At 39.3% G+C, this 27,442-nt stretch overlaps 1 protein-coding gene across 1 annotated transcript; it reads left to right on the top strand.

Moving 5' to 3' along the window:
* Positions 1–41: 41 nt before the first annotated feature.
* LOC134673348 (serine/threonine-protein phosphatase 2A 56 kDa regulatory subunit epsilon isoform) lies at positions 42–27,356 on the top strand. Its single transcript, XM_063531316.1, has 8 exons — positions 42–961; positions 10,359–10,555; positions 15,399–15,593; positions 21,215–21,405; positions 22,707–22,920; positions 23,642–23,761; positions 24,453–24,682; positions 25,901–27,356. Exons 1-8 carry the CDS (start codon positions 823–825, stop codon positions 25,995–25,997), a joined length of 1,383 nt encoding a protein of 460 aa, XP_063387386.1. The 5' UTR covers positions 42–822; the 3' UTR covers positions 25,998–27,356.
* Positions 27,357–27,442: the final 86 nt, after the last annotated feature.

Below are 27,442 nucleotides of genomic sequence, written 5' to 3'. Positions count from 1 at the left end.
TAATTTGGCCTAACCAACGTATCTATCTCCATCTATTTTCAGAATAAGGTACTTTTCTACGAGTGTAGCGTTTTCGCAGCTAAAAGCTAGTGATGATAATCTTTTAGTTATATTAACTTTTGTAAATTGGTCGTTTTCCGCAGTGGAAAAAGTCGCAAAAACATTCATCCAGACGTGTAGAAGTGCAATATCCTAAAATAATCTTATTTGAAGCATTATAATGCGTCCAGTTTTACAGTAAAAGCGGATGGTGAGCGATGGCGAGAGTACGGTGATAGATTTTTGGTGTTAAATTTTGCTCCGTGTCATCACCGACTTAATCGTCGACTACGTCTAAGAAAGACAAAAACCATTTTGTTTCGCCGTTTTACGTGTTATTATAACTAAATATTCGATTATCTCGAAGGATTGATGAGGAAATATATTGTCATTGACTGACCGGCTGATATTACACGAGGCTTGTATGTATATGTGACTTCTCCCTGCTGCTATTCGTGACACGCCTCAGAAAATAAAGATAAATTTGTGAATCGAACTGTTCGTTTTTGTTATTGTGTCATTTTAGTGTTATAGTTGTTTTAAAATTACGTAACTATTGTGGAATCTTGAAGTGTATAAAGAATGGCCTGAGTGTGACCATTCCATTACCGTCATGTGTGACGAAGGAATGTTTGTTTAGGCTCTAATATTGTGCTGCGACCTTACGGGAAGTGCGCGTTCGTCTCGTGAACTGGGTCGGATCATGAATCTGCCCGAATCAAAACAAGTTACGCATTGATCGCCGTCTACTATTGTCATTCGGGACACTTATAAACTATCAAAATGTCTTCGGGAACGTTTGTGGACAGGATCGATCCTTTCGCGAAGCGATCTCTGAAGAAGAAAACGAAGAAGTCGCAAGGCTCGTCACGGTACCGCAACACGCAGGACGTGGAGCTGCAGGCGCTGCCGCTGCTCAAAGGTGTGCCACTTGTTCCATTTGTTTATTTCCACTTATTTCGCTTCCCGTTTTTTCCATCTCTTTCGTAAATACAAACTAATCCCATTCTTATTAGGTATAAAGCTATACAGTTGATCTTTGTAGGCATAAAACTTGTTGGATTTCTCTTACTTCATCTTAAGATTCTAACCTCTTTTTTGAAATTCGTAGGTATTTATTAACCCAGATTTTAACAAACTCGGTTTGAAGATGCCTGAAGCTATAAATAATAAATTTATTATGTTGGCATCTTTATTTCCTGTTGTACACAAATGATTTAAATAAATTATGTGGGTGTAGATGGTGTATGTTTAGACACATACTTATAAATAGCTTTATCATAAGATTTAGATTTATCTGTGGCGTACTAACCTATAGAATAAAAGTATAAACAAAGAATGATAGCTCTAGTATAGTTGCAGATATACACATTGTCTCTTTATTCCAGTAGCAAAGTGAAAAAGCGTATACATATTTATGACTTGCTTGTGTTATACCAATTTTTCACTAGCCAAACATTTCCTTAAGATGTATACAGTGATATTTCCACATTACTGAATTCAGATTTGCATAACTAATATATTGGACTTTGTCTAGCTAAAACCTTGTAACAACTGTTGTTAGAATTAATAACTGATTTGCAAGACCGAAGTGATAAGTGATCCCATAAGTTTTCCGTGAACAAATTTTTGTACGGAACACTACAAATTATTTCAAATTGGTATCTATAACAAAAGCCATACATTAAAATATCCAATTCTTGGGGTTTGATCCTCAAATAGGATTTAACCCCCTGACGACTGAGTATAAAACTATGCTAGTTTAATTTTAACCCTGTCATGATGACACAAAGCCATAACTTGATTGAGGCCTATGCATTTTGTGTAGAACACAATCATTGAGAGGTTAACATGACTATTGCCATGATTTTTATATCAATATTGCATATTTTGTATGTCTAGTATAGCTCGTTTTTTTAGCATTAAAAAGAACTTGAAAGAAGGTAAGCGATCTTGACATGTCTTTTAATTGAAAAATGAATTTTAAAAATCAGTAACTATTACTAACGAAAGCAGAAGAATATAAATGATCGTATTAGATTCATAATTATTTGCCGTAACTTATTTATAAAATGTGTTTTTCAATTAAAAGACACATCAAGATTGTTTACCTTATTTCTGACACCGTAAGATTGTGAACCCGTTAGTTTATAATCTAATGTAGGTTAGGTTAGATTATAATCTCCCTGCGAGATTATAAACTGATGAGTATTTACAATTTTACGGTGACATTTCTAATCCTAAAAGAAACAAACATGTACTAATATATTGACCCTACTATTTCCATGTACTCATATTACTTGAATATGATGCATTACGGTGATATTTTGTAGTAATAACAATTTTCTCATCTCTTATTAGGCATATTTCATTGTCATTATTGTAAATGCTAATCTAGTTTTTACTGCAGTATTTTATATTGATTTAGTCAAAGATATTGAAATTGAAATAGCCTTATTTCAGATATTTTGCAGTACATTTCATTTTGTTGTTACTATATATACATATCTAATCAAATTTATATCTGTATGCTTTTTGTAGGCAAAGGCCTCCCCTAGCTCTTTCCATTTATCCCTATCCTTTGCTTTTGCTTTTACAAAGATAACAAAAATATTATTCTTGTTAACAGACCAGATTTTAATAATTCTACAACCCAAGCGTCATTGCCACTTCATAGTCCTAAACATTTTGTACCGGTAATAATAATAAAAAACCGGGCAAGTGCGAGTCGGACTCGCGCACGAAGGGTTCCGTACCATAAAGAAAAATAAAAACGGAAAAAAATGCAAAAAGAAAACGGTCACCCATCCAAGTACTGACCACGCCCGACGTTGCTTAACTTTGGTCAAAAATCACGTTTGCTGTATGGGTGGGAGCCCCACTTAAATCTTTATTTTATTCTGTTTTTAGTATTTGTTGTTATAGCGGCAACAAAAATACATCATCTGTGAAAAATTCAACTGTCTAGCTATCACGGTTCGTGAGATACAGCCTGGTGACAGACAGACGGACAGACAGACAGACGGACAGCGAAGTCTTAGTAATAGGGTCCCTAGGGTCCCGTTTTACCCTTTGGGTACGGAACCCTAAAAAAGATCATGACTAGGTGGTAACTTTTAAAGTGTAATTTTTCAATTGTAAAGCTACCTAACAACTTCTATCTACTTAACAGTTTTTTTAACTGCCCACCAACCAATTCGCCACCATAGATGGCTGAAAGTGATTACAGGTAGATCTGCATGGGTAGCAAGATATCACTCATAACATAACTTAATCTGACATGCTTGAGTAATTAGTAATTACAAAAAATCCCCTCTTGGACTCCCCTACTAATACATTGCATCATAAAATAAACATGGTTGAACTATCAAAAAAGTTTTGACCAGGAAAATGCATATTATATATAAAAAGATAGTTCTGTAATAAAACTAGATTCAAGTAGATTTTAGTGTTGGTATAGTATATGTGATAAAAAATTCTTAAACCATCCAAGTGTACATATTTATATCATTGACTAAAATCAGTATTCAGTTTAACAAATACAGGTAACTGCTGTAAACAGTTTTATATGTATATGTTTATTTGATTATGTATTACAAATTAGGATAATTCACCAAAACTGGCTGGTTTTAGTAACTGGCCACCAAATGAATTCTATTCACCTGTAAACAGAATTCATTTTAGTATAAGGTTTCAATAACTGACCAGCCTTCAATAACTAACCGCTTTATACTTAATAAAATAAAAAAATAATAAAAATAAGTTTATTGCGCACAAAACAGGCAGTAGGTAGAGTACATAAATTGTTGTGACATCGGGTGGGTGCATAGCATGGTTAATAGTACATTTCGATGCTAGTGCGGAAGGTATGTCATTACTTCACGAGTACCGAGATATCTTGCCACGAGCCGCAGGCGAGTGGCAAGACTCGGGACGAGTGAAGAATGACATTTCCGCACGTGTATCGAACGACGTTTTTTAATACAGTTGCGAAAAAATAAAAAAAATTGTTAATCGTACACTAAACAAAAGTGGTAACAGTGACAGCTCGGTTAGACGTCGTCTTTAAGTATATTATATCTATGGGCGTTTGACAGCTATTCCGTTCCATTCAGTCAACTTATTAAGAACGGAATTTTCAATATTGAATATTAAAAATTAAACGTGTTATAATGATGAAGAGGTAAGTAATTAAATATGAAATATGTAATATTTTTCGTATTCTTACATTAACGGTAGGTTTTTATGCTGATTACGACGTTTAAAGGAAACTAATATTAACACTCATCAATAAGTAGTCGTGAATTGGAACAAGTATAAATTTAAAAAAATTGAAAAAGTAAAAAGCACTAGTTCGAGATAACCAACTTTCCGCACGCTAAACAGCTACGTAAAGTAGCACTTTTTGAGCAACTGTATTAAAAAATATATTACCGAATTTCCAGGGGTCCCCGCACTAGGCTAGGCCTGTACCGCGGGAGACCAAGTATGCATTTGTATGTCATGAGTGACAGTTGGAATAATAGAATACTAAAATGAATACTGTTTATAGGTGAATAGAATTCATTAGGGTTCCGTACCCAAAGGGTAAAACGGGACCCTATTACTAAGACTTCGCTGTCCGTCCATCCGTCTGTCTGTCACCAGGCTGTATCTCACGAACCGTGATAGCTAGACAGTTGAAATTTTCACAGATGATGTATTTCTGTTGCCGCTATAACAACAAATACTAAAAACAGAATACAATAAAGATTTAAGTGGGGCTCCCATACAGCAAACGTGATTTTTGACCAAAGTTAAGCAACGTCGGGCGTGGTCAGTACTTGGATGGGTGACCGTTTTCTTTTTGCATTTTTTTCCATTTTCTTTTTGCTTTATGGTACGGAACCCTTCGTGCGCGAGTCCGACTCGCACTTGCCCGGTTTTTTTAGTTTAGGGCAGCCAGTTACTAAAACCGGCTAGTTACTGGTGAATTATCCTACTTGCTGATGCAAAGATGCAAGATTAGTGTACAGGTGCATATTTAAACAGTTAATGTCTTAAATGTTTATGTCACTCTCAAATTTGTTGCTAGGTAGGTATTTATAAAAACCTCCCAAGTAAATATTAAAAGAAATTGGTCAATTTATTTTTTTGTCATGTTACTATCAAAAAAGCTATAGCTATGAAAAAATGGGATATAGGGTATACTTAAATACATAGAAATCATTCATAGCTCAATAACATATATATGTGATAAACACACATACAAATGACCTTACCAGGACTCAAATCTGGGACCTCCTGCTTCATAGGTTCACTACTGACCAGGCTAGGAAACCATCCCATTTGTATCCACTTTTTTTTTAAATTTTTGGCATGCCATATTTTGTTCCTTTTAGTCCATCATCACACACTTCTAACATAACCACTATAAAAGATGGTCAATTCCAGGATAGCATACCCTAAACTCCCTGCTTCAGCTGCCATAAATGCGGTCGCAAATGCCGGTCCCCCATTGGCTTATACAGCCACGAGAGACGTTGTTCCTCGCTAACAGACGCACACTGGAACCCGCCCATACATTGCTGTGCTCAAAACTACAAAAAGTAAAATTAAGCAAAAAAAGTACCATTCTGCATTCGTAATGTCAAGTAGTGCTTATAATAATTATTATTTACATTATATTTGTATAAAAAAAATATTCGTATGATAAAGGTACATATTCATCGATAAACATATCGACAGCTTCCGGGTGAAATATTTTTGTATTCATAATTGGCAGAGGTCGTATGCTGGTGATGAGGGGATCAGAGGAAACCAAGAGCCTATTAAAAACATCCGTCATGTTGTCGATTCTGGAAGTTTTACGACTAAATCTCTCTCGATAGTTTTTAAAATCCTTATTCCTCGCTTCCTGGGCCTCTTCACTTAAATTACCTATTGGAATCAGGTGCTCAGATATTATTGCGTCTCCATGAATAAGGATTTTATGAACAGTAGGTGTCATACGACACCACGGGTACAGGTCTACATATAACTTTGCTGTCTCTAGACAGTATGTCTTGAATTTACACGTATCGATTTTGTAGCCACTGGAAATCGTTTGTAAAATTATGTAAAAGCGACGTATGAGTTCTTCATCTATTTTAGTTATTTTGGCTGATATTAGATAGTTTTGGAAAAATTTTCGAGCCACATTACCATTATTAGTATTGCCAAAACCTGGTTTTGGTTGATCTATTATTAAGGAAAGTTTTTCCTTAAACTCTGTCTGGATCCTTTTTTTATTTTGATCAACTTTTGGTTTGTGCATTTTGTTTACACTCCAAGATCGTATCTCTAATTTATATGCCATGTGTAACAAAGCTTCGAAAAGTCGGATCCAAGCATGTAAAACAGATATACCAAATGCTAAATATTCTTTTCTCAGAGGTTTCTGTAGTACTTTTTTCAAGTCATTAAATTCACCGGAAGTAGCTTCGCATAAAAAACATTTCAAAGTAGATTTAGTATCTGACAATGCGTTACAGACCTTTCCATCTACCATTGTGAAATAAAGTTTGTGTTGAATTGAATATATTTTTTTAATACAGTTGCTCAAAAAGTGCTACTTTACGTAGCTGTTTAGCGTGCGGAAAGTTGGTTATCTCGAACTAGTGCTTTTTACTTTTCCAATTTTTTTAAATTTATACTTGTTCCAATTCACGACTACTTATTGATGAGTGTTAATATTAGTTTCCTTTAAACGTCGTAATCAGCATAAAAACCTACCGTTAATGTAAGAATACGAAAAATATTACATATTTCATATTTAATTACTTACCTCTTCATCAATATAACACGTTTATTTTTTAATATTCAATATTGAAAATTCCGTTCTTAATAAGTTGACTGAATGGAACGGAATAGCTGCCAAACGCCCATAGATATAATATACTTAAAGACGACGTCTAACCGAGCTGTCACTGTTACCACTTTTGTTTAGTGTACGATTAACAATGTTTTTCTTATTTTTTCGCAACTGTATTAAAAAACGTCGTTCAATACACGTGCGGAAATGTCATTCTTCACTCGTCCCGAGTCTTGCCACTCGCCTGCGGCTCGTGGCAAGATATCTCGGTACTCATGAAGTAATGACATACCTTCCGCACTAGCATCGAAATGTACTATATCTTTTAGTTGCACATTTGTTTTTATTAAACTACTTTTTTGACGTTCTATCTGATCTCTAACTGTTTTTGAATGATCCGTTGTCTCTTTTTTATACTGTAGTTTTATAGGTCTGCAGAAGCGAGGGGAAGAGGGTCGCGGATTGTTCCAAATAACTATGTTTTTGTCTTCTTCATCCATTGTTAATCGTACAGGAACCAAAGAAGCGAGAAACATGTATTTATCGTCACATTCTTCAGTAACAAATTTCTGCATGTATTGCGTGCGACTTGAAGAGCCATCAAAGCCCCATTTGTAGTGCATGGTAAATTGGCATTCTGGATTGAATGATGTGATAACATCCTCTTGAACTTGTAACAGACGAGAAGTTGTATGATCCAATAAGGACTGCAATGGCACTTCTGCTTCAATGTCTGTACATGTCACATTTTCTGGGTAGCATTGGTTTTTTTCCTTCTTCACCATTTTATAGGATGGGAACACATCAGGGGCATAATTTTTTATTATATTGTATTGTTTCTTTGATAGTTGAGCTTCCATCATCAAAGACAAAGCTTGTACAGGTGTCACTAGGTGTTTGTTTTTATTATCATTTTCCGAAATTTCCTTTGGTGTTATTACCTGCTGTACATGTTTGGCTTCTAATAACTTCCGCTCCGCCCTTAATTTCATTTGTGCAGCATATGTTAACATGTCAGCGGAATAACTGCTGCGTAAAACTGCTGTTTTTCTGCGTTTTGAGCCATCACTGGATTCCACAAAATCTTTTTGAGGTCTCCCTCCTTTTTGTTGTTCTGGTTTTGAAAAATGCAGTTTAAATCGGCATTCACCGCTGAGCCATGTCTTCTCTTTTTCTAAGAATGTTTTTTTATAGCTGTTAGACTTGGCCCACTTTATATTGAATTGAGTCTTAAAATTACGTGCCTCTATGATGATTTTGTGTTTTAGATGATCAGGACAGTTGGTTTTAAGCATTAAAAATTTATAAAGGTCTTCAAATTTGTTTTTCATTGTTTTGTATTTACTTTTAAATATCGTGTTGCACAATTCTCGTCGTTGAAGTAAAATTGAATCGCTTTTCTCATCTGAAACCGTCGAAATGAATAGAAGTAACCTTAGGGTAAAATATTACGCACTAAATCATTGTTTTAGTGCGAAAAAGTTACATTTTCGCTACAGTAAAAACGCCTGATCAAATAGCCAGAGCAAAAAATTTCGTCCGTTTTCGAAAAATGGACAACATCTTTTGCTTTCGAATAAAGAATAATAATAACGACCACTTTTTTAGCTATCGTGCCTAAAAAGTATCAAAAGATGTTTTCCATTATAGGAATTAAGACCATTTTTATTAAATTACAATATAAGTTATTATTGTCCAAATATCACAAACACAAAAGTGTTTTTAGAATATAAAATACGTAAAACGTAATCAACATACCTTGCTCAAGATGAGACATTGCGGATTTTGAGTTATTATTCCTGCTATAACTTGAAACAAGTCTATTTAATAATCGATGCTAATTACCACTGAACGTGACATATGAAATCTTAGACCTTTGACATAATGCAACTACGTAATGACAACTGATAATGAAGGTATTTTGCTGCAATGAGGTACAATACTTCCCTGGTCATACATATATTTCAATTTCAGTACAAAATACCCATAATTGCTAAGTTGAGTTTTAAACACAGCAATGTATGGGCGGGTTCCAGTGTGAGACGCTGCATAAATCATCTGTCAAGATGCTAAAGGCCTGAATGATGGTACCCTAAACACCATACCTTAAATTAGTTCAAGTAGTTGTTGTCACAGGGCACTAACAATATCATTTTCATGTCACTTTTGATGACTGATTTATTAAAAGTACTCAACTCACAAGATTTGCTTTAGGAAAATCAATGATTTCCTACTTAGTGATTTTTTATTGTTATGTTACATTCTATCATATGGATATGATCATCTGTTTACCTAGTTAACAATAAATGTCCAGTAATGAGTGTTACAATTTCAAAGTGATTCTAATTTTAAGTTGTAAAATGGCCTTGCTTCATAAATTACATGTAATTGCCATCACTGTCCACAGGTTACATTACGTTAGATACCAATCTCTACTTATAAAATACCAATTGATAATAATAGAATAAATGGAGATAATAATTTCTAAGACTGCTTAATTATAATAATTATCTGCAATCAGTTGAGCTATAGACAGATAAAAATCATAAAATATATACTTTGTTAATTTAAAAAAATAAACTAGTCAAAATTTTATACATTAAATATGAAAAAACACAGAACAGACAGATTAATAACTGTAAGTATACATGAAAATAAAAGTTAAATTTGATACTATTGTTAGATTTTTTAGTGTTCAAAATCTGTACAACCAGAAAAAGGGAGATAAAATTAGATGTATTTTAAAATATCAATAGGTATCAAGTAAATCTAAATCAAAACTTATGTATTATTATTTTTTGGCCCAAATTAAAAATTTCTAGGCCTGAGAAGATAGCAAATGACTCAACCTATCTGCCGTTTTAATTTGGCAAACGATGTACCAAACACCCTGTATATATTTCAGGGATCTCGGAAACGGCTCTAACAATTCCAATGAAATTTGCTATATGGGGGTTTTGGGGCGAGAATTCAAAATAGCTAGGTGTTATCTCTGGGAAAACGCGCATTTTGTGTTTTTAGGGTTCCGTACCCAAAGGGTAAAACGGGACCCTATTACTAAGACTTCGCTGTCCGTCCGTCCGTCCTTCCGTCCGCCCGTCCGTCCGTCCGTCCGTCTGTCTGTCACCAGGCTGTATCTCACGAACCGTGATAGCTAGACAGTTGAAATTTTCACAGATGATGTATTTCTGTTGCCGCTATAACAACAAATACTAAAAACAGAATAAAATAAAGATTTAAGTGGGGCTCCCATACAGCAAACGTGATTTTTGACCAAAGTTAAGCAACGTCGGGCGTGGTCAGTACTTGGATGGGTGACCGTTTTCTTTTTGCATTTTTTTTTGTTTTTTTTTCATTGTGGTTTGGAACCCTTCGTGCGCGAGTCCGACTCGCACTTGCCCGGTTTTTATGTTTTCCGAGCAAAGCTCGGTTTCCCATATATTATACCTTTATATAGTAACTAACAAATTTTAATTATTATTTACAGATGTCCCTAGCAGTGAGCAAGAAGAGTTATTTATACGTAAACTGCGGCAGTGCTGTGTAGCATTTGACTTCATGGATCCCGTAGCGGACCTGAAGGGGAAGGAGATCAAGCGTGCTACTCTCAATGAGCTGGTGGAGTACATCACCGGCGGCCGCGGGGTGCTAACTGAGCCTGTCTATCCAGAAATTATAAAAATGGTAATTTGCATGACTGTATAATTCTTTTATAACATCTAATGCAAGACCAGTGGGGAGACTGTCTCATAGACTAGGAATCCTCGAGACGGAGTTTAGAGCAATTATTGCATGAAACCGATGCTGCCAAAAATGGGTGTGCGGGGGACGATGTGAGCGAGGTCCCGTGCCGTGAATGGTCCGTTCAAAGACACGGACGTCACACAAAGACACTTTCAACTCGAAAATGTAGTAAAACTAGGTACCGTATTTGTGGCAGAGGGGGTAGAGCTACTATGCTCAGTCTGGTCTGGAGGATGTCTTGTATGTGGACTGTCCTGAGTTCGGGCGAACTCGGCACCGTTCGGCTCAGCAGCAATTATTAGGGTTGACACAGCGTGACGGCCCTTTGAGTGCACGACCACAGATAAGATAATGACTTGAATTTTGACAACCCTAAATATCCGATAGGAATAGTGCCTTAAGTTAGAAAGTCGTGGCGTCAATCACTGTCAAACCGCTTTTTGTAGGAAGTGTCCTTTCTGTACGGTAGTACTACTTATTCTGTGGCAAGACGTGAATTCGCGGGTGATGAAGACTGGCCCTACCTACGCTTAATAAGCTAGACTCTGATCTGTGACTAATCTTTCTTACCATATCCTTCATTCATTCACACCATTGAGACATCTATTTTTATTTATTTCAAATGTTGTGTTTTCAGAGCCCTTTTTAGGGTTCCGTACCTCAAAAGGAAAAAACGGAACCCTTATAGGATCACTTTGTTGTGCGTTCGTCCGTTTGTCTGTCAAGACCCTTTGTCTCGAGAACGCGTGGAGGTATCGAGTTGAAATTGAAATCAGGTCTACAGCCCCTTGAGGCTGTGAAAAAAAAAAACTTCTAAATTAAAGTAAAAAAAAAAATATGGTCGTTAAGATATGCCACAATAAACGTATATTTCGACACTCAAGGGAATCAAAATGTATAGGGTAATTATCGTAATTCACTACAAGTACAGGGAAAAATTAGAAAACAGAAATTTACTAACAAAAAAAAATGTACGGAACTCTCGGTAGGCGCGTCCGACTCGCAGTTAGCTGGTTTTTTTTTTGTTTTTCGTTATTGCCAAAGAGTTCAAAGTTTTTATTGTGTTATGTAAGAATCAGGTTACGAGTAAAATATACAATAACAAATTTAGATGCACTGAGACTTTACCTTAACAAGTACATGTACATACATATACAATTTATATATTTACCTAATATGTCACGTTGTGTGCCCGTGCCGTATACCTAACGTGTATGGCTCAGTCTTTAGTCGACCGAATGTTTTGTGATTTCGAATTTTGTCTTTATTGTCTTGTCTCTAATGGACAATTAGTTAAGTGAACTTATAGCTCCTCTACACGATGGGCCAACGCCGGCCACTCCAAGGGCCTTTATGCGTTAGAGGGAGCGAGTGATATTGCTATCTCATTCTACCGCATGGCTGCGTCCCTTGGAGTGGCCGGCGTTGGCCCATCGTGTAGAGGAGCTATAAGTTCACTTAACTAATTGTCAGGGTTAAAGGTTATTACTATGCAGCACTACCTTCGCTCTAAATGCCTTGTATTATGTAACTGATTATCTTACGACACAAACATCTAGTGCATAATTAAAAAGATGATCAATTCTAATGGATATATCCTAATGTCATTCAACACGGTTACGCGGTAAAATTAAAACAGTATAAGTAGGTTATTCTTGTGGGGACAATCATACACAGATCGACATAGTTTTAAACTAAGCAAAGCTTGTACTACGGTCACGTCTGAAAATATAGATACGGATGATAAAGTACCAAAAATATGTATTATGTATACACTTTAATATATATGGGCAATAAGGTCGTGTATAGGTACATATTTTTGGACATTTTTTCGTATCGATATATTCAGACGTGACTGTACGAGTGTACTGTTGCAGTCCCCAAAGATATCTACAGTGCAATGAGCGAGAAAGAGACCGCGTCATCGGCGCCATGCGAGAGAGGGACAACGTGATCCGTGACCGGTTGTGGTCAAAGCGTCGAATAGAACTTTTCTAGAGTCAGACCACAGATTATATAATAGTTCTTACGAACAGATACTTCTATTCTATCTCTCAAAGAAAACGCAAATACCTACCGTTTTGATACCTACACAAGTACCTATACAATGACGCGCCGCTCCCCGCACCGCGCGCATCGGCACAACGCTAGGGTTGCTGACGCTTAGAAATGATAAATTAATAATATATCTACTTAAACAAAGGAATGAAATAAAAGGAAAGCTAAATCTTAAGTTAATTATACCGTTATTCCGTTTATGCGTTAGTGTTTGTCATTTTAAAAGGTCACATGTCCCTGCAGTAACCGCAGTGTTTACTACGTTTTTTAAACAGCACAATGATCCCAGCAAGAATTAGTTATAAAACTTCGTGGTTTAAAACCAGATAGAGATTAATGTTACACAATAAAGAAAAAATAATATAGAACCCATGAATACAGGTAATTAATTACAAGTTAAGAAGTAGATAGATATATCTAACTATACATTTGTCGTAATAAACATTACATGTTTAATTAAAGAAATTCAATAGTACCTACGTAGCTTGTAACTATCGTAGTAATTGACAGTGGGTCGCGCGGTGACGTGCGTGCGTGAGCGCGTGTGGCAACCGACTGGCTTGCTTTTCTACCGTGAATGGTAACAGATACTTAGGTATAAAGATAAGCGTCGGCAAGAGGCTGCCGCGACCCAGCAGTCGCCGCATTGCTTTAAGGCTCCTCTTCACATTGGGCCAACGCCAACGCCAACGAGGGACGCATTTATGCGTTAGAGGGAGCAAGTGATATTGCTATCTCATTCTACCGCATGGCTGCGTCCCTCGTTGGCGTTGGCGTTGGCCCAACGTGAAGAGGAGCCTTTATAGGGATTTGTATGACACACCGTCCGATGAAGGCGGCAGAGCGGCCGGGGGGCGTGGCCTGCCCGTTCGTGTCGGTCGGAAAAATGGCGTCTTGCGAAGAAAGCGACGAGTTTTTAGTGGAGCTTATCTGATAACTGCCTTCATCAGCTCCGGACGTATACAATGAATCTATTCTACTCCTCTTTGATGAAAATAAAATCATCATTATTTCATCAATTCATCATCTTCTTCGTCCTGAAGCAGTTGCTCCACAAGTTTTCGCGTTCGTATATTTAAATTGTCAGACATCGTTATTTTAAATAATACGCAACTGAATCGCACAACTGCTAGCACTGACTCCTGTATGACTACTGCAATGCACGTGGCAGTCGGCAGTCGCCGCCCGGTCGCGCCTATCCGAATGCTTACGGCGGCGCCGCCCAGCTGTCACGTTCGGTCGCGGCTGCCGGGCTGCGGCAGCGTCTTCATCATCATCTCAGCCATAAGACGTCCACTGCTGAACATAGGCCTCCCCCTTCATGATGGGGGGTGAATGCCATAATCGGCAGGCGGGTTGGCGATCGCAGTCGAGTACACCGAATTTGAGGGACGCTGCTGCCCGTCCACCGGTGGCCTTGGACGTAGTTTAAGGACATACCCGGCAGCGTCTTGCCGAATGCTATCTTAAATCCGAGCTCGCGCGGAGAGTTCCATAGGCCTGGCTGGACCAAGAAGAGTCTGGAGGGATTTAGATAGCGCACTCAGTGCAAGTGTTATTTTAAACGTCAAAATTCTATGAAATTATGACGTATAAATAACGCTTTCACCGCGTGGGCTATCAAAATAGCTGCAGACTTTTCTTGGTCTGACTCTACTCGATATTATATGACATAGACAATGTTTATTTTTGACTTTTGGACATTGGCCTTTGTTAATTATCAGTAGATAAATAAGAATTTTGATCTAAACCATTTGTCAGCATCAGCCTAGTAACAGACTCAACTTTCATATAAACTAACATTTCAGAAATGAAGCAGCATGATAATATGTGAATGTGACACTTAATGATGGTCACTGATCAGTGATCACTTGATCAGTGGTTTGGAAGATGATAGTAATGTTACTGCATAGGTCTTGTATATATTTACGTAGGATGACGAAGAACAAACACATTAATATTTTCTAGGCAATACTGGTTATGGTTGTGTGGTTGTGTCACTTTCAGTTGCCATATTAAGGATAGAGATGCAACACGAACGTTTGGGCAAATCCCTATAACAAACCACGAAGACCGTGAATTTATACCTTTCCTCATTAGGTTTCCTACCTTCATTTGTTTTTTTAACATAGATAAAAAAAAGAAGTAGACTAAAATTGTTGAGTAGGATAAAATTACTACTAAGGTGTAAGGATCAATTTAATTTGATTTCTCTTCTTAAAGTTATGACACTTATGACTGAGTGATCAAACGAAAAAATACTCGACTACCTTGCCTACTTGTATGTTCAATAATACCGACTAACTAATTCCGTGGTGGAGTGTGTAGAGGAAAAAAAAAGAGTTAAAAGAACTAAAAGAATCACGATACTATCTATTCCTTGCATGGTCTGTTGTCGGGATTTTAGTGACGGAAGTAGTGTCACCCAATGTATGGGACGTGCAAATTTTGGTATCGGATGAATTCACTTCACTATATAGGTATATTCGCGGATCTCGGAAACGGCTCTAACGATTTCGATGAGATTTGCTATAGGGGGTTTTCGGCGGCGATAAATCGATCTACCTAGGTATTATCTCTGGTAAAACGCGCATTTATGAGTTTTTATATGTTTCCCGAGCAAAGCTCGGTCTCCCAAATATTATTTCTTTAACTTACAAATTTTCGCTAAAGACAAATGTCCAGTCACGCAATCAGAGTATAATTCGTACGCCCTGTGCTCCAGATATCGGCGAACCTGTTCCGCACTCTGCCGCCGAGCGACAATCCCGACTTCGACCCGGAGGAGGACGACCCGACCCTGGAGGCGTCGTGGCCGCACCTGCAGCTGGTCTACGAGTTCTTCCTGCGCTTCCTCGAGTCCACCGACTTTCAGCCCACTATTGGCAAGAAGGTCATTGACCAGAAATTCGTCTTGCAGGTATGGATTTGCCATTTTCCAATTTATTTTCTTGCAACCATGGTGTTTACAGGATCGTTTAAGAGTGCTATTACATTTCGGGGTTGAGCGAGTTTAGGTATTTTACGCGCTGCGGCAGGCCGTGCGAGCTCAGTATTCCGATCCCTTCTACCACACTCGCACTACAATGATGGATTAAACATTCTTGATCCTTCGTGAAGCATATTGAAATCAACCATAACAACACTAACTGTACTTAACTTATAAAGTCCTAAAACTGTTATTTGGTAAGTACGAAAATACTAAATGCAGTGCAAATGTACATAGGGGCTGTTCATAAATTACGTCATCTATTTTTGACCCCCCCCATCCCTCAAATCATCCAAAAATCATGCTTCGGATGACTCTGTTTCCTCCTACGTCATGCTACCATCATCCGATGTCCAGACCCCCCCCCCCTCCTCCCATTTGAAACGACGTAATTTATGAATAGCCCCATACTCGTACTTATGAACGTATATTACTCGAAAGAAATTATAGGTACTCAATTATTTACAAGAAACAAGTTACAAGAAACTGAAGATACACAGGGTCTGATGATGGAGCTGGAAGGTGGCCACGGGTACCAGTCTATCATGTAACTAAACCACTTCGTGTTTGGGCTCGTTTGATTCGTCTCAACAAGATCTTTGACACTGAAGATACACAGGGTCTGATGATGGAGCTGGAAGGTGGCCACGGGTACCAGTCTCTCATGTAACTAAACAATTTCGTGTTTGGGCTCGTTTGATTCGTCTCAACAAGATCTTTGACACAAGACAGTACTCAGGGTCTGATGATGGAGCTGGAAGGTGGTCACCATTACCAATCAACCATACAACTAAACCACATCGTGTTTAGGCTCGTTTTATTCATCTCAACAAGATCTTTGACATTACAGTCCGTTTTTTTTAGCATTAGAAAGAATTTCGCAGAAGTAAGCTTGTGGTTCCAAATCCGGCACTATTAGCGGTAATAATTTGAAGTAAATTATATGTATTGACCATGCTTCATTAGATAATTCAATCATTATTAACAATTAAAGAGCCTGATAAAAACTGCACGCATGCTTCTGTAGAGTTCTTTCTAATGCTAAAAAAAACGAACTATATATAGGTGATACTCAGAGTCTGATGATGGAGCTGGAAGTTGGTTACCGGTACCAATCAACCATGCAACTAAACCACTTCATATTTAGGCTCGTTTGACTAGTCTCAACAAGATCTTTGACACTAGGTGATACTCAGAGTCTGATGATGGAGCCGGAAGGTGGTCACCGGTACCAATCAACCATGCAACTAAACCACTTCATGTTTAGGCTCGTTTGATTAGTCTCAACAAGATCTCTGACACTAGGTGATACTCAGAGTCTGATGATGGAGCTGGAAGGTGGTCACCGGTACCAATCAACCATGCAACTAAACCACTTCGTGTTTAGGCTCGTTTGATTCGTCTCAACAAGATCTTTGACACTAGGTGATAAACCAAACACGAAGCCCAAACACGAAGTGGTTCAGTTATGTGATAGACTGGTACCCGTCGCCACCTTCGAGCTCCATCATCAGACCCTGAGTAGTATCTTGTGTCAAAGATCTTGTTGCGACGAATCAAACGAGCCCAAACACGAAGTGGTTCAGTTACATGGTAGACTGGTACCCGTGGCCACAGTCCAGCTCCATCATCAGACCCTGAGTACTAACTTGTGTCCAAGGTCTTGTTGAGACGAATCAAACGAGCCCAAACATGAAGTGGTTCAGTTACATGATAGCAGTGTTGGCAAAAAATCAATTCGAATTGACGATTGAGAATTGACCGATCAATTCGAATTGACGATTGACGAAACTAATTCTAAATCTACTGATTGAAGATTGACGATTACTAATCGTTAATTCGAATTGATCGGTCAATCCTCAATCGTCAATTCGTATTGACGATTACTTTGTATGTACCTACCAAATGTCCTTTTTATTTAGGCCATTTTTGTGAAACGTCAGAAACATGTTTCGAAACCTTTGGGCACCTCAGATATCGATTTTGAACGCAATCGGTTAATTGGAAGAAATGTCCCATAAATGTCCAGAAAATAAACATGTTACGGAACCTTTGGAAATCTCAGATATCGTTTTAAAGTGCCAACGATCAATTTAAAAAAATATCCCGAAATGGAAGGGACATCCTTCAATACTGACGTCAGAAACATTTTTCGGGACCTATGGTCGACATCGATTACGAATATGAACGTAATTGGCCAATTTCGAAAAATGTCCCTAAAAGGGACATCAGTCAATACTGACATCAGGAACATGTTTTCGAACCTCTGGGAACCTCAGATATCGACTTTAAGTCCAGTAAGTCCCTAAAAAGGACACCTTTGAAAACTAATCTTAGGGAAGGGAAAGGGACCCTAGGTTAATCTAGATTGAGAATTGATTTAATCCAAATTGAGGATTGATGCGTTAATTCCAATTGATTCAATCGGATTGACGCGTCAATCAGAATTAAATCAATTCGAATTGATGCGTCAGTTCGATTGATCAATCCGGATTGATTTAGTTCAGATTGATGCCAACACTGCATGATAGACTGGTACCCGTGGCCACCTTTCAGCTCCATAATCAAACCTTGTGTATCGTCAGTGTCAAAGATCTTGTTGAGACTAATCAAACGAGCCCAAACACGAAGTAGTTTAGTTGCATGGTTGATTGGTACCGGTGACCACCTTCCGGCTCCATCATCAGACCCTGAGTACTATCTTGTGTCAAAGATCTTGTTGAGACGAATAAAACGAGCCTAAACACGAAGTGGTTTCGTTGCACGGTTGATTGGTACCGGTGACCACCTTCCGGGTCCATCATCAGACCCTGAGTACTATCTTGTGTCAAAGATCTTGTTGAGACGAATAAAACGAGCCTAAACACGAAGTGGTTTAGTTGCATGGTTGATTGGTACCGGTGACCACCTTCCGGCTCCATCATCAGACCCTGAGTACTATCTTGTGTCAAAGATCTTGTTGAGATGAATCAAACGAGCCCAAACACGAAGTGGTTTACTTGCATGGTTGATTGGTACCGGTGACCACCTTCCGGCTCCATCATCAGACCCTGAGTACTATCTTGTGTCAAAGATCTTGTTGAGACGAATTAAACGAGCCCAAACACGAAATGGTTTAGTTGCATGGTTGATTAGTACCGGTGACCACATTCCGGCTCCATCATCAGACCCTGAGTACTATCTTGTGTCAAAGATCTTGTTGAGACGAATAAAACGAGCCTAAACACGAAGTGGTTTAGTTGCATGGTTGATTGGCACCGGTGACCACCTTCCGGCTCCATCATCAGACCCTGAGTACTATCTTGAGTCAAATAAATACATATAGAATGTCAGGTCGTTTCAAATATTTTTAATCCTGTCCGGTAGTTTATTAAACTGTACCATTATAAATTATAATACTATAAAAACAGTGCTAGGATCAAAGTCTCTCGTTGCGGTTTACACGCACACAGTATAGCGTTTTACACGGCGCCCGCCGCACACAATGATAAAAAACCTCGTCGTCGCCGTTGAAAATGTGCGGAGCCGACCGACACACGTCCTGCCTGTACAAGCTCTGCCGCGGCACTGAGCTGGCGAGCGCGCGTCATCGGTAATATAGAGTCGTTTTCAAAAAATTGCCAAAAAATTATAGTAGAATTTCATAAACACTAATGTATACCAACAGTATAAGCAAACGTTGCAGATTGCTTGAGTATGAAAATTACTTCGATATTAAGTAGATTTTCGTAGAAATTGACACTTGTTTCGGAGAGAAAATTGAGTTCGTTTTACTTTGATTTTCTCTTTCTCAAAGGTATGTAGGAAAAATATCGTTTGATATGCCTAAAGTACAGGGTATTAGTAATACAAAATAGCCAGGTTTAGCAGAGTAAACTTCTCAACATTTCCAAATAAGAGCTTGCCGTTCAGTGCTTCACGCGGTTTTTCGGAAACGACCATCAGAAAAAAATTCATTACTAATTTAATAAGTCCTTTTTCTAATATTTACAACGATATTTAAAAAGATAAGAAGACGCTTTTACTGGAACAAGTACTCATTGTTTCTAATAATGAGCACAAAGTCCTGAATTTCGTCGACTAGTATCATCAATTTTGCATTATTTCGACTTTTCTTGTAAGAGCGCTCTTAACTATAATTTAGCAGTACATAAATGGTACCCCACTAGGGTGTAGCAATGTTACATCGAGGAATATACATTATATACAACTTAAAACATAGCGTGCAATTTTCAATACATTTCTAATAAAAGTAAATAAAAATAGACATAGTGCTTAGTTATCAGGTTATCACAGACATGGATTCAAGTTTCTGACATGTTATTGTTTTTTTTTTTTATATCAAAGTTGCTGGCAGCTATATCATCGTCAGATAGTCAATCTTGACACGCGGCATTGTCATTTTAGTAAATATAAGTCTAGGTTTCTTTGGGAACGGTTGAAGGAGCAATTTTTTTGATGTTATAAAGAAATATTTGTAAAACAAAATAAGCGGAGTTACGCATATAGTATTTCCAGTGTTAAAACACTTTGAGGTTATTTTTCACTGTAACATGCGTTCGTATAGTGACAAGTAACATCTTATCAATAGTTGTTTAGACAAATACATAATGAACTAGCTTAATTAAGACATGAACTGTTTTTTGGTAGGTATTTTTTAGGTTATCGGGTTTTTGAAAGGTTAATTTAAATATAAAAGCCGAATTATTCAGACAAATACGACTTTACTAAAAGGCCGTACCCAAGCCATGGCAAAAAGCCTTTGTTGCCACAATTAATGTCGAACAATAAATTAGGAACTTAATATGTTTCTGAATTTGCTACATTATTTTTAATAAACAATTTAAACTTTTGGATATGTGTCTTTCTTTGTAAATGTACATACCTTCGCGTAGCTCTAGGATCTAGAACTGACGAATGATGCATACCAGTTCCCGACCATTGAAATGGGTCACCCTACGCCTACTACGAGTCATAGTGTACCATGACCTTATAGTCTGTATGTTAAGGTATTTAAATAAAAGTAAACAAACAATTTGTACATTTCGGGTAGTTATAACATTTATTGGTTAACCGACCAAATACAAAACCGCCTGGATCAGTCACTGAACGACCTGACTTTAACCTACATTATTTGATCTTGTAATGTTTTCATCTACTCTCAACTGGCTTAACCTTTTGAACGCCAAACGGCGCATCCATTTGCCGTGCCACTGACGCTACGGGGGTAAAATTTAGTTTTGAGAATAAATAATGCCAACCTAAAAGTGTTTTTCAGTAGATTTTCATCAAAAAACGATCGACGTCAAATGCTGTCTGGCGTCGTTGTCACGATTTTGCGTTGACGTCAATTGCCGTCTGTGGCGTTCAAAAGGTTAAGGTTCCCGTCACACAGGCGTGTTTTCCAGGCTTTTACATATAAAACGCTCACGCGCCGTCCGGAAAACGCGCCTGTGTAACGGAACCTAAGTAAGGAGCCATAGTATACTCTCTTCCCCGTTACGAGGCCTGTGCCATGTGGTGACAACTGTAGCTCTTGTCGGTTGTTGCAGCTGCTAGACCTGTTCGACTCGGAGGACCCGCGCGAGCGCGACTTCCTCAAGACCGTGCTGCACCGCATCTACGGCAAGTTCCTCGGGCTGCGCGCCTTCATCAGGAAACAGATCAACAACATATTCCTGCGGTTCGTCTACGAGACCGAGCACTTTAACGGCGTCGGGGAACTGTTAGAAATATTGGGAAGGTTAGTGCACATACATAATAACTTGAATATCGTCGGGTGACAAGCAAAAGTCATTAACTAACATCATTGAAATTATTGGACAATAAACCGTGTTACAAGAGTAATAAAGTGCATTGTTACTTAAATTTTTTTATAGTACATAGTGAGTGTTGCTTGTCACCCGACGATATCATCCTAGCCGAAAGACGTCCACTGATGGACAAAGGGCTCCCACAAGGAGGCTAAGGATCTCCACAGCGAACGGTCTATACCGTTGAGGTTTTTTTTATGATATAGGAGGTAAACGAGCAGACAAATCGCCTGATGGTAAGCGATTACCGTCGTCCATGGATACCCGTAACACCAGTGCGTTGCCGGCATTTAAGATGGGAGTACGCTCTTTTCTTGAAGGAATGGCTGTGCGATATAATCGATTTAGTCCCAATTGTCATATGTAGATACACATTGTCGAAAACGTGTTTGCTTTAGAGTTAGAATATTACTTGCAAATATGCTGTGCTTAAGCATAAATCGACAGTAAACATAAGTGTTAATGTTGTTAAATAAGTTAACACAATTTAAGTAATGTACTTGTAAATGTGTAGAAATGTTTATTATTACAATTTAATTATTTTTGAATACTTACAAATGGACTACTCTACGCGATAATTATAATTTATAATCAGTTCCTTATGGATGGCGACACCTCTTCATTCTAACTTTCTTATAATGCTGCTCAAAATAAGGATTAATCTATCGCGAATCATAAGTGTATGTAGTAGTAGTGCCTATACATGTTAGCAAATTCAGAAAGATTATCCTATTAGAAGTATTAAAAGGAATTAAATTATTTTCATAAACAATTTTAGAGATTGTCGATTTAAAAAAATCCATAAATAAACTATAGTTGGCCAAACCAAATTTAATAAGAAAAAAAAAACCTGAAACCAAATAAGAGAAAATACTACTCATCCTTTTCTTTTGGGTGCTAATACTCTAGTGCAGCGGTTGGCAACCTTTTAGCAGCCAAGGGCCACGTAGTAGTTAACGAAGTTGATGCGGGCCGCACTTTGGTAATATTTGTGACTTGATGTTTGTTAATATTACATACAAAATAGCCAGGGAGGCTCGCGGGCCGCAAGCGAGAGGTTCGCGGGCTGCTTGGTGCCGATCGCTGCTCTAGTGTAAGACAAAGATTGTATATTGATTCTCTCTGTCTATGTTTGAAATGAGACAGTCCTTTGACAAACTATATCAGTCAATTCGCGTAGCATTTTCTCGCCCCTACCATATAGTGTGACTTCGTATGTACGTGTGTGCAGCATAATCAACGGTTTCGCGCTGCCGCTGAAGAGCGAGCACAAGCAGTTCCTGGTGAAGGTGCTGCTGCCGCTGCACAAGGTCAAGTGCCTGTCGCTGTACCACGCGCAGCTCGCCTACTGCGTGGTGCAGTTCCTCGAGAAGGACGCCACGCTCACCGAGCCCGTCGTGCGCGGCCTGCTCAAGTTCTGGCCCAAGACCTGCTCACAGAAGGAGGTAACACTACCATAAGGGCCGATTTATAAACCGACCGCTTAAACGAGTCCTAGCCGTACGCCTGCCGTCCGCACCTTTCCCGCCGCCCGCACCTTCCCCGCCGCCCGCACGTTCCCCGCCGCCCGCACGTTCCCCGCCGCCCTTAGTCGTCCTAACCTACCCCGTCGCCCCCGTACCGCGCAGGCAAGCACTCAGTTAATCGGTCGGTCTATACATTTGTGGCGTTAGAAGTTCTTTTAGCTGAAAACGTCACATTTACTAATGATTAAAAAACGCAATCGCGAAAAAAGCCATTTATATTTTTGGTATCCGGTATCGTTTGTAGACGTTTCTGCTTAATACAAAAATAAAAGTTTAATGTTTCATTCCAAGGAGTAAGTACATATGAGACTTTTGTACAAGTGGTAGTATATTTTGATAGTTATACAGGCTGGTCCAAACCTCGACGTCGACGTCGTTTAGATTCCTCACGTCGTGGGCTATCAGAATATACCCCATGTATGTTAGCCGATTATTCGTAGTTTTCGAGTTATTATTTTTTTAAGTTTTAACTTTGTTAGGAAATTCTGATAGCTCACGACGTAAGGAATCTAAAAAAAAATTGTGGACGTCGAGGTTTGGAATTGAAATGATTGTCTTTGCTGACCCGATATCGTGTCAAGTTTCCTTACTGTCTTCTTCAGAATTTTAGTCTTCGATATTCTATGAACATTTGTTTCAGGTGATGTTTTTGGGCGAGATAGAAGAGATATTAGATGTGATTGAGCCTGCGCAATTTGCGAAAATACAGGAGCCCCTCTTCAGACAGATAGCAAAATGCGTATCTAGTCCACACTTTCAGGTACGTACTAGCAAATTAAAATCATCCTATTTTGCCAATAATCATACTAGGGTACTTTTTGATACGTAAGCTAAAACCAGAATGTCACATACCTAGTAATACATTTCCCTGTCTCTGCTTAGGCCTGGTAGAAGGCAAAAGCCCTGACAGTGCTGACTCGACGTTGCAAATGATGACATGTTTACCAATGGTCTGGTTTGTAAGGGCGGTATTCCACCTGTCCAATTTCTTTGTCCAATAACAGTGCGTCTCCGTTTCGCATTAACCCTTTGAACGCCAGACGGCGCGCGGATATGCCGTGCCCCGGACGCCAGGCGATCGCGATTATTTAAGCGAAAACTTTACGGAGATTTGCGTAAATCCCTATTGAATTAGCGAAGCTGACGGCTGTAGCCGTCGTTGGCGACCTTGGCAGGACTTTCCGATGACGTCCACAGCCGTCTGTGGCGGTCAATGGGTTAAAGCAAAATGAGAGACGCACTACACAAAGGACAAAGAAATTGGATAGGTGGAGTACCACCCTTAGATGGGTGCCAAAGAATACCGAATACCGAAGATTGTCCAAAGTACATAAAGAAAAGTCTGCCTTTGATGAACTACCAGGGTGGAACCTGGAACGCTAAGTTGTGATGTGTGATAGAGATACATTATTCTCTCTCCCTCGTTGTTGAGTAATTCCGTTTTCCGGCAGGTGGCGGAGAGGGCGCTCTACTTCTGGAACAACGAGTACATAATGTCGCTGATGGAGGAGAACAACCACGTGATCATGCCGATCATGTTCCCGTCGCTGTACCGCATGAGCAAGGAGCACTGGAACCAGACCATCGTGGCGCTCGTCTACAACGTGCTCAAGACCTTCATGGAGATGAACTCGAAGCTCTTTGACGAACTCACCGCCAGCTATAAGGCGGAACGGCAGAAGTGAGTACACTCTTATATTTTATAACACTTTAAACTCTCGCGTTTTGTACACATATTTAATTACACAAACGGGTCTACCGCGATATAATCGGGACGTCAGTCTTTCCGTGACCACAGCTGGTGCAACTCGGCTGAAACGTCGGAATTAAAGGTAAAAACAATGAAATTATATCGCGGTAGACCCGTTTGTGTAATTAAACACTCTTATATTTTGTTTACTACAATATAATAATATACATAACAGTCCAAAAAAAGGAGAGATTAATTTTGACTAGACTTATATCGACCGTGATATGAACCGTGATAACCTTTTGTATTTTTTTCGAACTCCCGATATTTCGACGCAGAACCCGTTACCCGTGAATAAGATGCATGTAAGCCTAAGCGCGCACCACGATTTTAATTTTTGCGACACGATTTTAGAATCGTGCTGTAATTTATCGCAGAAAATTCACTGCGCGCACTGCGATGAAAAGTCGACGATTTGTTCATTCTCGACATGGATTTCGTACCAGTCGCTTGTCGTGAAACAATATGCAAACGCTGTATAACTTTGAGTATTTATACCACAAAGGTGATCTCCTTCTATTTCTATAATTAAACGGTCAACATCTAGCGTCTCATCATGTGACTCCATTGGAGAAGCAGGTTCCGATATGTTGACGCTTGGAGAGCGAAATGCCGACTGAGGTACGGGGTGCGATTTTATTATCGCAGTGCGCGCGGGGCCATACAACTCCGTATGCTGCAATTCACTTTGCGACAATCGCGTCGCGAGCAGTCGCGGAAAAATGTGGCAAACCACAATTTTAAAATCGCTGCGATTTTTTTGTCGCATATGCGCGCACTGCTATATAAACACATACGTTACATTTCTGCGACTAAATTATCGCGCGACAAAAAGTCGTGGTGCGCGCTTGGCCTAACTGCGTCGAAATATCCGTAGTTCGAAAACAATACGAAAGGTAATCACGGTTCATATCCCGGTCGATATAAGTCTAGTGAAACTAACCGTGATTCATACGAAACTGTTATATTAATTTTTGTTGGTAAATTTTTGCTAAAATTTGTAAAAAAAACAGACTACCTAACGAACGAAATGTTATCGCGTTCGGCTCGTTGTTTTGGTTTAGCCACTGCGCTGCGCACTGCCAGCCGTGGCTTGTGTCGGTGCGCATGTGCAGCGGCAGCGTGTGACGCTCGGTGTGCGTGTTGCAGAGAGAAGAAGCGCGAGAAGGAGCGCGACGAGCTGTGGAAGCGGCTGGGCGAGCTGGAGATCAGCTCCCGCGGCGCCGCGGTGGCGCCCGCCAAGTGATGCGCTCCGTGGGACACTAGCGCAGCCCTCCAGTGTTAGACTAATACGCGATCGATTTTATCCAAGTTATGTATTCATATTTTCTATTCGATTACATTTTTGTTAATGACGTTATTAATTTTTTATACCTCCGTCTCGGTCCGCGCCGGGCGCCGGCCGCGACTCCGTCGTCGCTGTACTAGTATTTTATATACGTTTATTTAGGGCCCTAGTTTACGTTAGGATTTTTTAATATTGTTAAATTGTTTAAATAAGTAAAGTTGTATGTATTATTGATACACGATCGATTGTACCGCATTTCGTATCACCGGCGATTATTGTATTATTCGGGCACCCGGCTCTGCCGGATATGATTGTACAAAATGACTAGGGAAATTTGAAATTGTAATAATGTTTAGTGCCGGGCGTCGCCGCCGGCGCCGCGAGTAGATTGTTGTATGAAATTTTCATTTCGAATTAGATGCTCGTTTCCAAAAGATGTAATTTCGTCATACTATCATTTTGTATAGTTACATAGTGTAAATAGGCATTTATTTATTTTAAATTTATAGCAGTGTGATTTTTATACCTAGCTGCGGGAGTGTGGCGCTGTAATCGGACAGGTCGGAGCGAACGGAGACACCGCGTATCATGCGTACAGCCGATAAAATTAAATCGTTCATTTGATCATATTGGAGTAGAACAATGATTAAAGTAGATATAATAATTTTTAAGGGAATAGTCATTAATTTGTATGATATTACTGTAGCCTTAATATTTTTTCTATCATCACTCGAGCGCCGGGTCACAGTACATTCATAGCTTAAGGCGGCCACCGACGAACGTCGCGTGAAGCCACGCGTCCACACCTGTTGTCGGTGGTGGCCCGCAGCGCGCAGGCGCAGTAAGCTACGCACGTCCACTGTGGCCGGCCCCGGGCGACCGCGGCCGCTCGTACACACCGAGCACGAGAGCCGCGCGCGCTGTGCGTATGTATGTATGTACACTATGGAGATGTTTGTTATGTAAAATGTATTAACATTACAAAAATTATATATGATACTTATATATAAATTACTATTATAGAACACAGTATGAAAATAAAAACAAGTTGACTTCACATGTATATTGTCGTTGAATTCTTTAAGTATAATATGTAAGCGTAGGCGCCCCGCGGCGGCCTAGGCCCTGGCGGGCCTCCGGCCTCGTCTCGGCCCCGGCCCGGCTCGGCCTCGGCCCCGGCTCGGCCTCGAGGCCCGCCCCGGCCCGGCCCGCCTCCCGCCTCGTCGCACTGTGTCCCGGAGCTAACGATCCCTTAGCCCTAGTGCCCATACTCGGTTAACGTAAATGCGTTGGAAATACACAACAAATTTTCACATTGCCCGGTTTTTCATTTCTAGTTTGAGGCCTCATTCTCGATTATGTTTTAATTCTAACATGTTTAATCATAAGTATAGGTAGAGCTT

The sequence above is a fragment of the Cydia fagiglandana genome, chromosome 18 (assembly GCF_963556715.1).
Source record: "Cydia fagiglandana chromosome 18, ilCydFagi1.1, whole genome shotgun sequence".
Lineage (NCBI taxonomy): Eukaryota > Metazoa > Arthropoda > Insecta > Lepidoptera > Tortricidae > Cydia > Cydia fagiglandana.
Note: the sequence above shows the minus strand (reverse complement) of the source record. Positions and strands in the feature narration are given on the sequence as shown.

What these genes read in the sequence shown, in the direction of transcription:
- LOC134673348 (XM_063531316.1), top strand. Translation starts at nt 823, where the DNA reads ATGTCTTCGGGAACGTTTGTGGACAGGATCGATCCTTTCGCGAAGCGA. An exon ending in CTGTTAGAAATATTGGGAAG is followed by an intron (nt 21,406 to 22,706) that starts GTTAGTGCACAT and finishes ACGTGTGTGCAG; the next exon opens with CATAATCAACGGTTTCGCGC. An exon ending in TATCTAGTCCACACTTTCAG is followed by an intron (nt 23,762 to 24,452) that starts GTACGTACTAGC and finishes GTTTTCCGGCAG; the next exon opens with GTGGCGGAGAGGGCGCTCTA.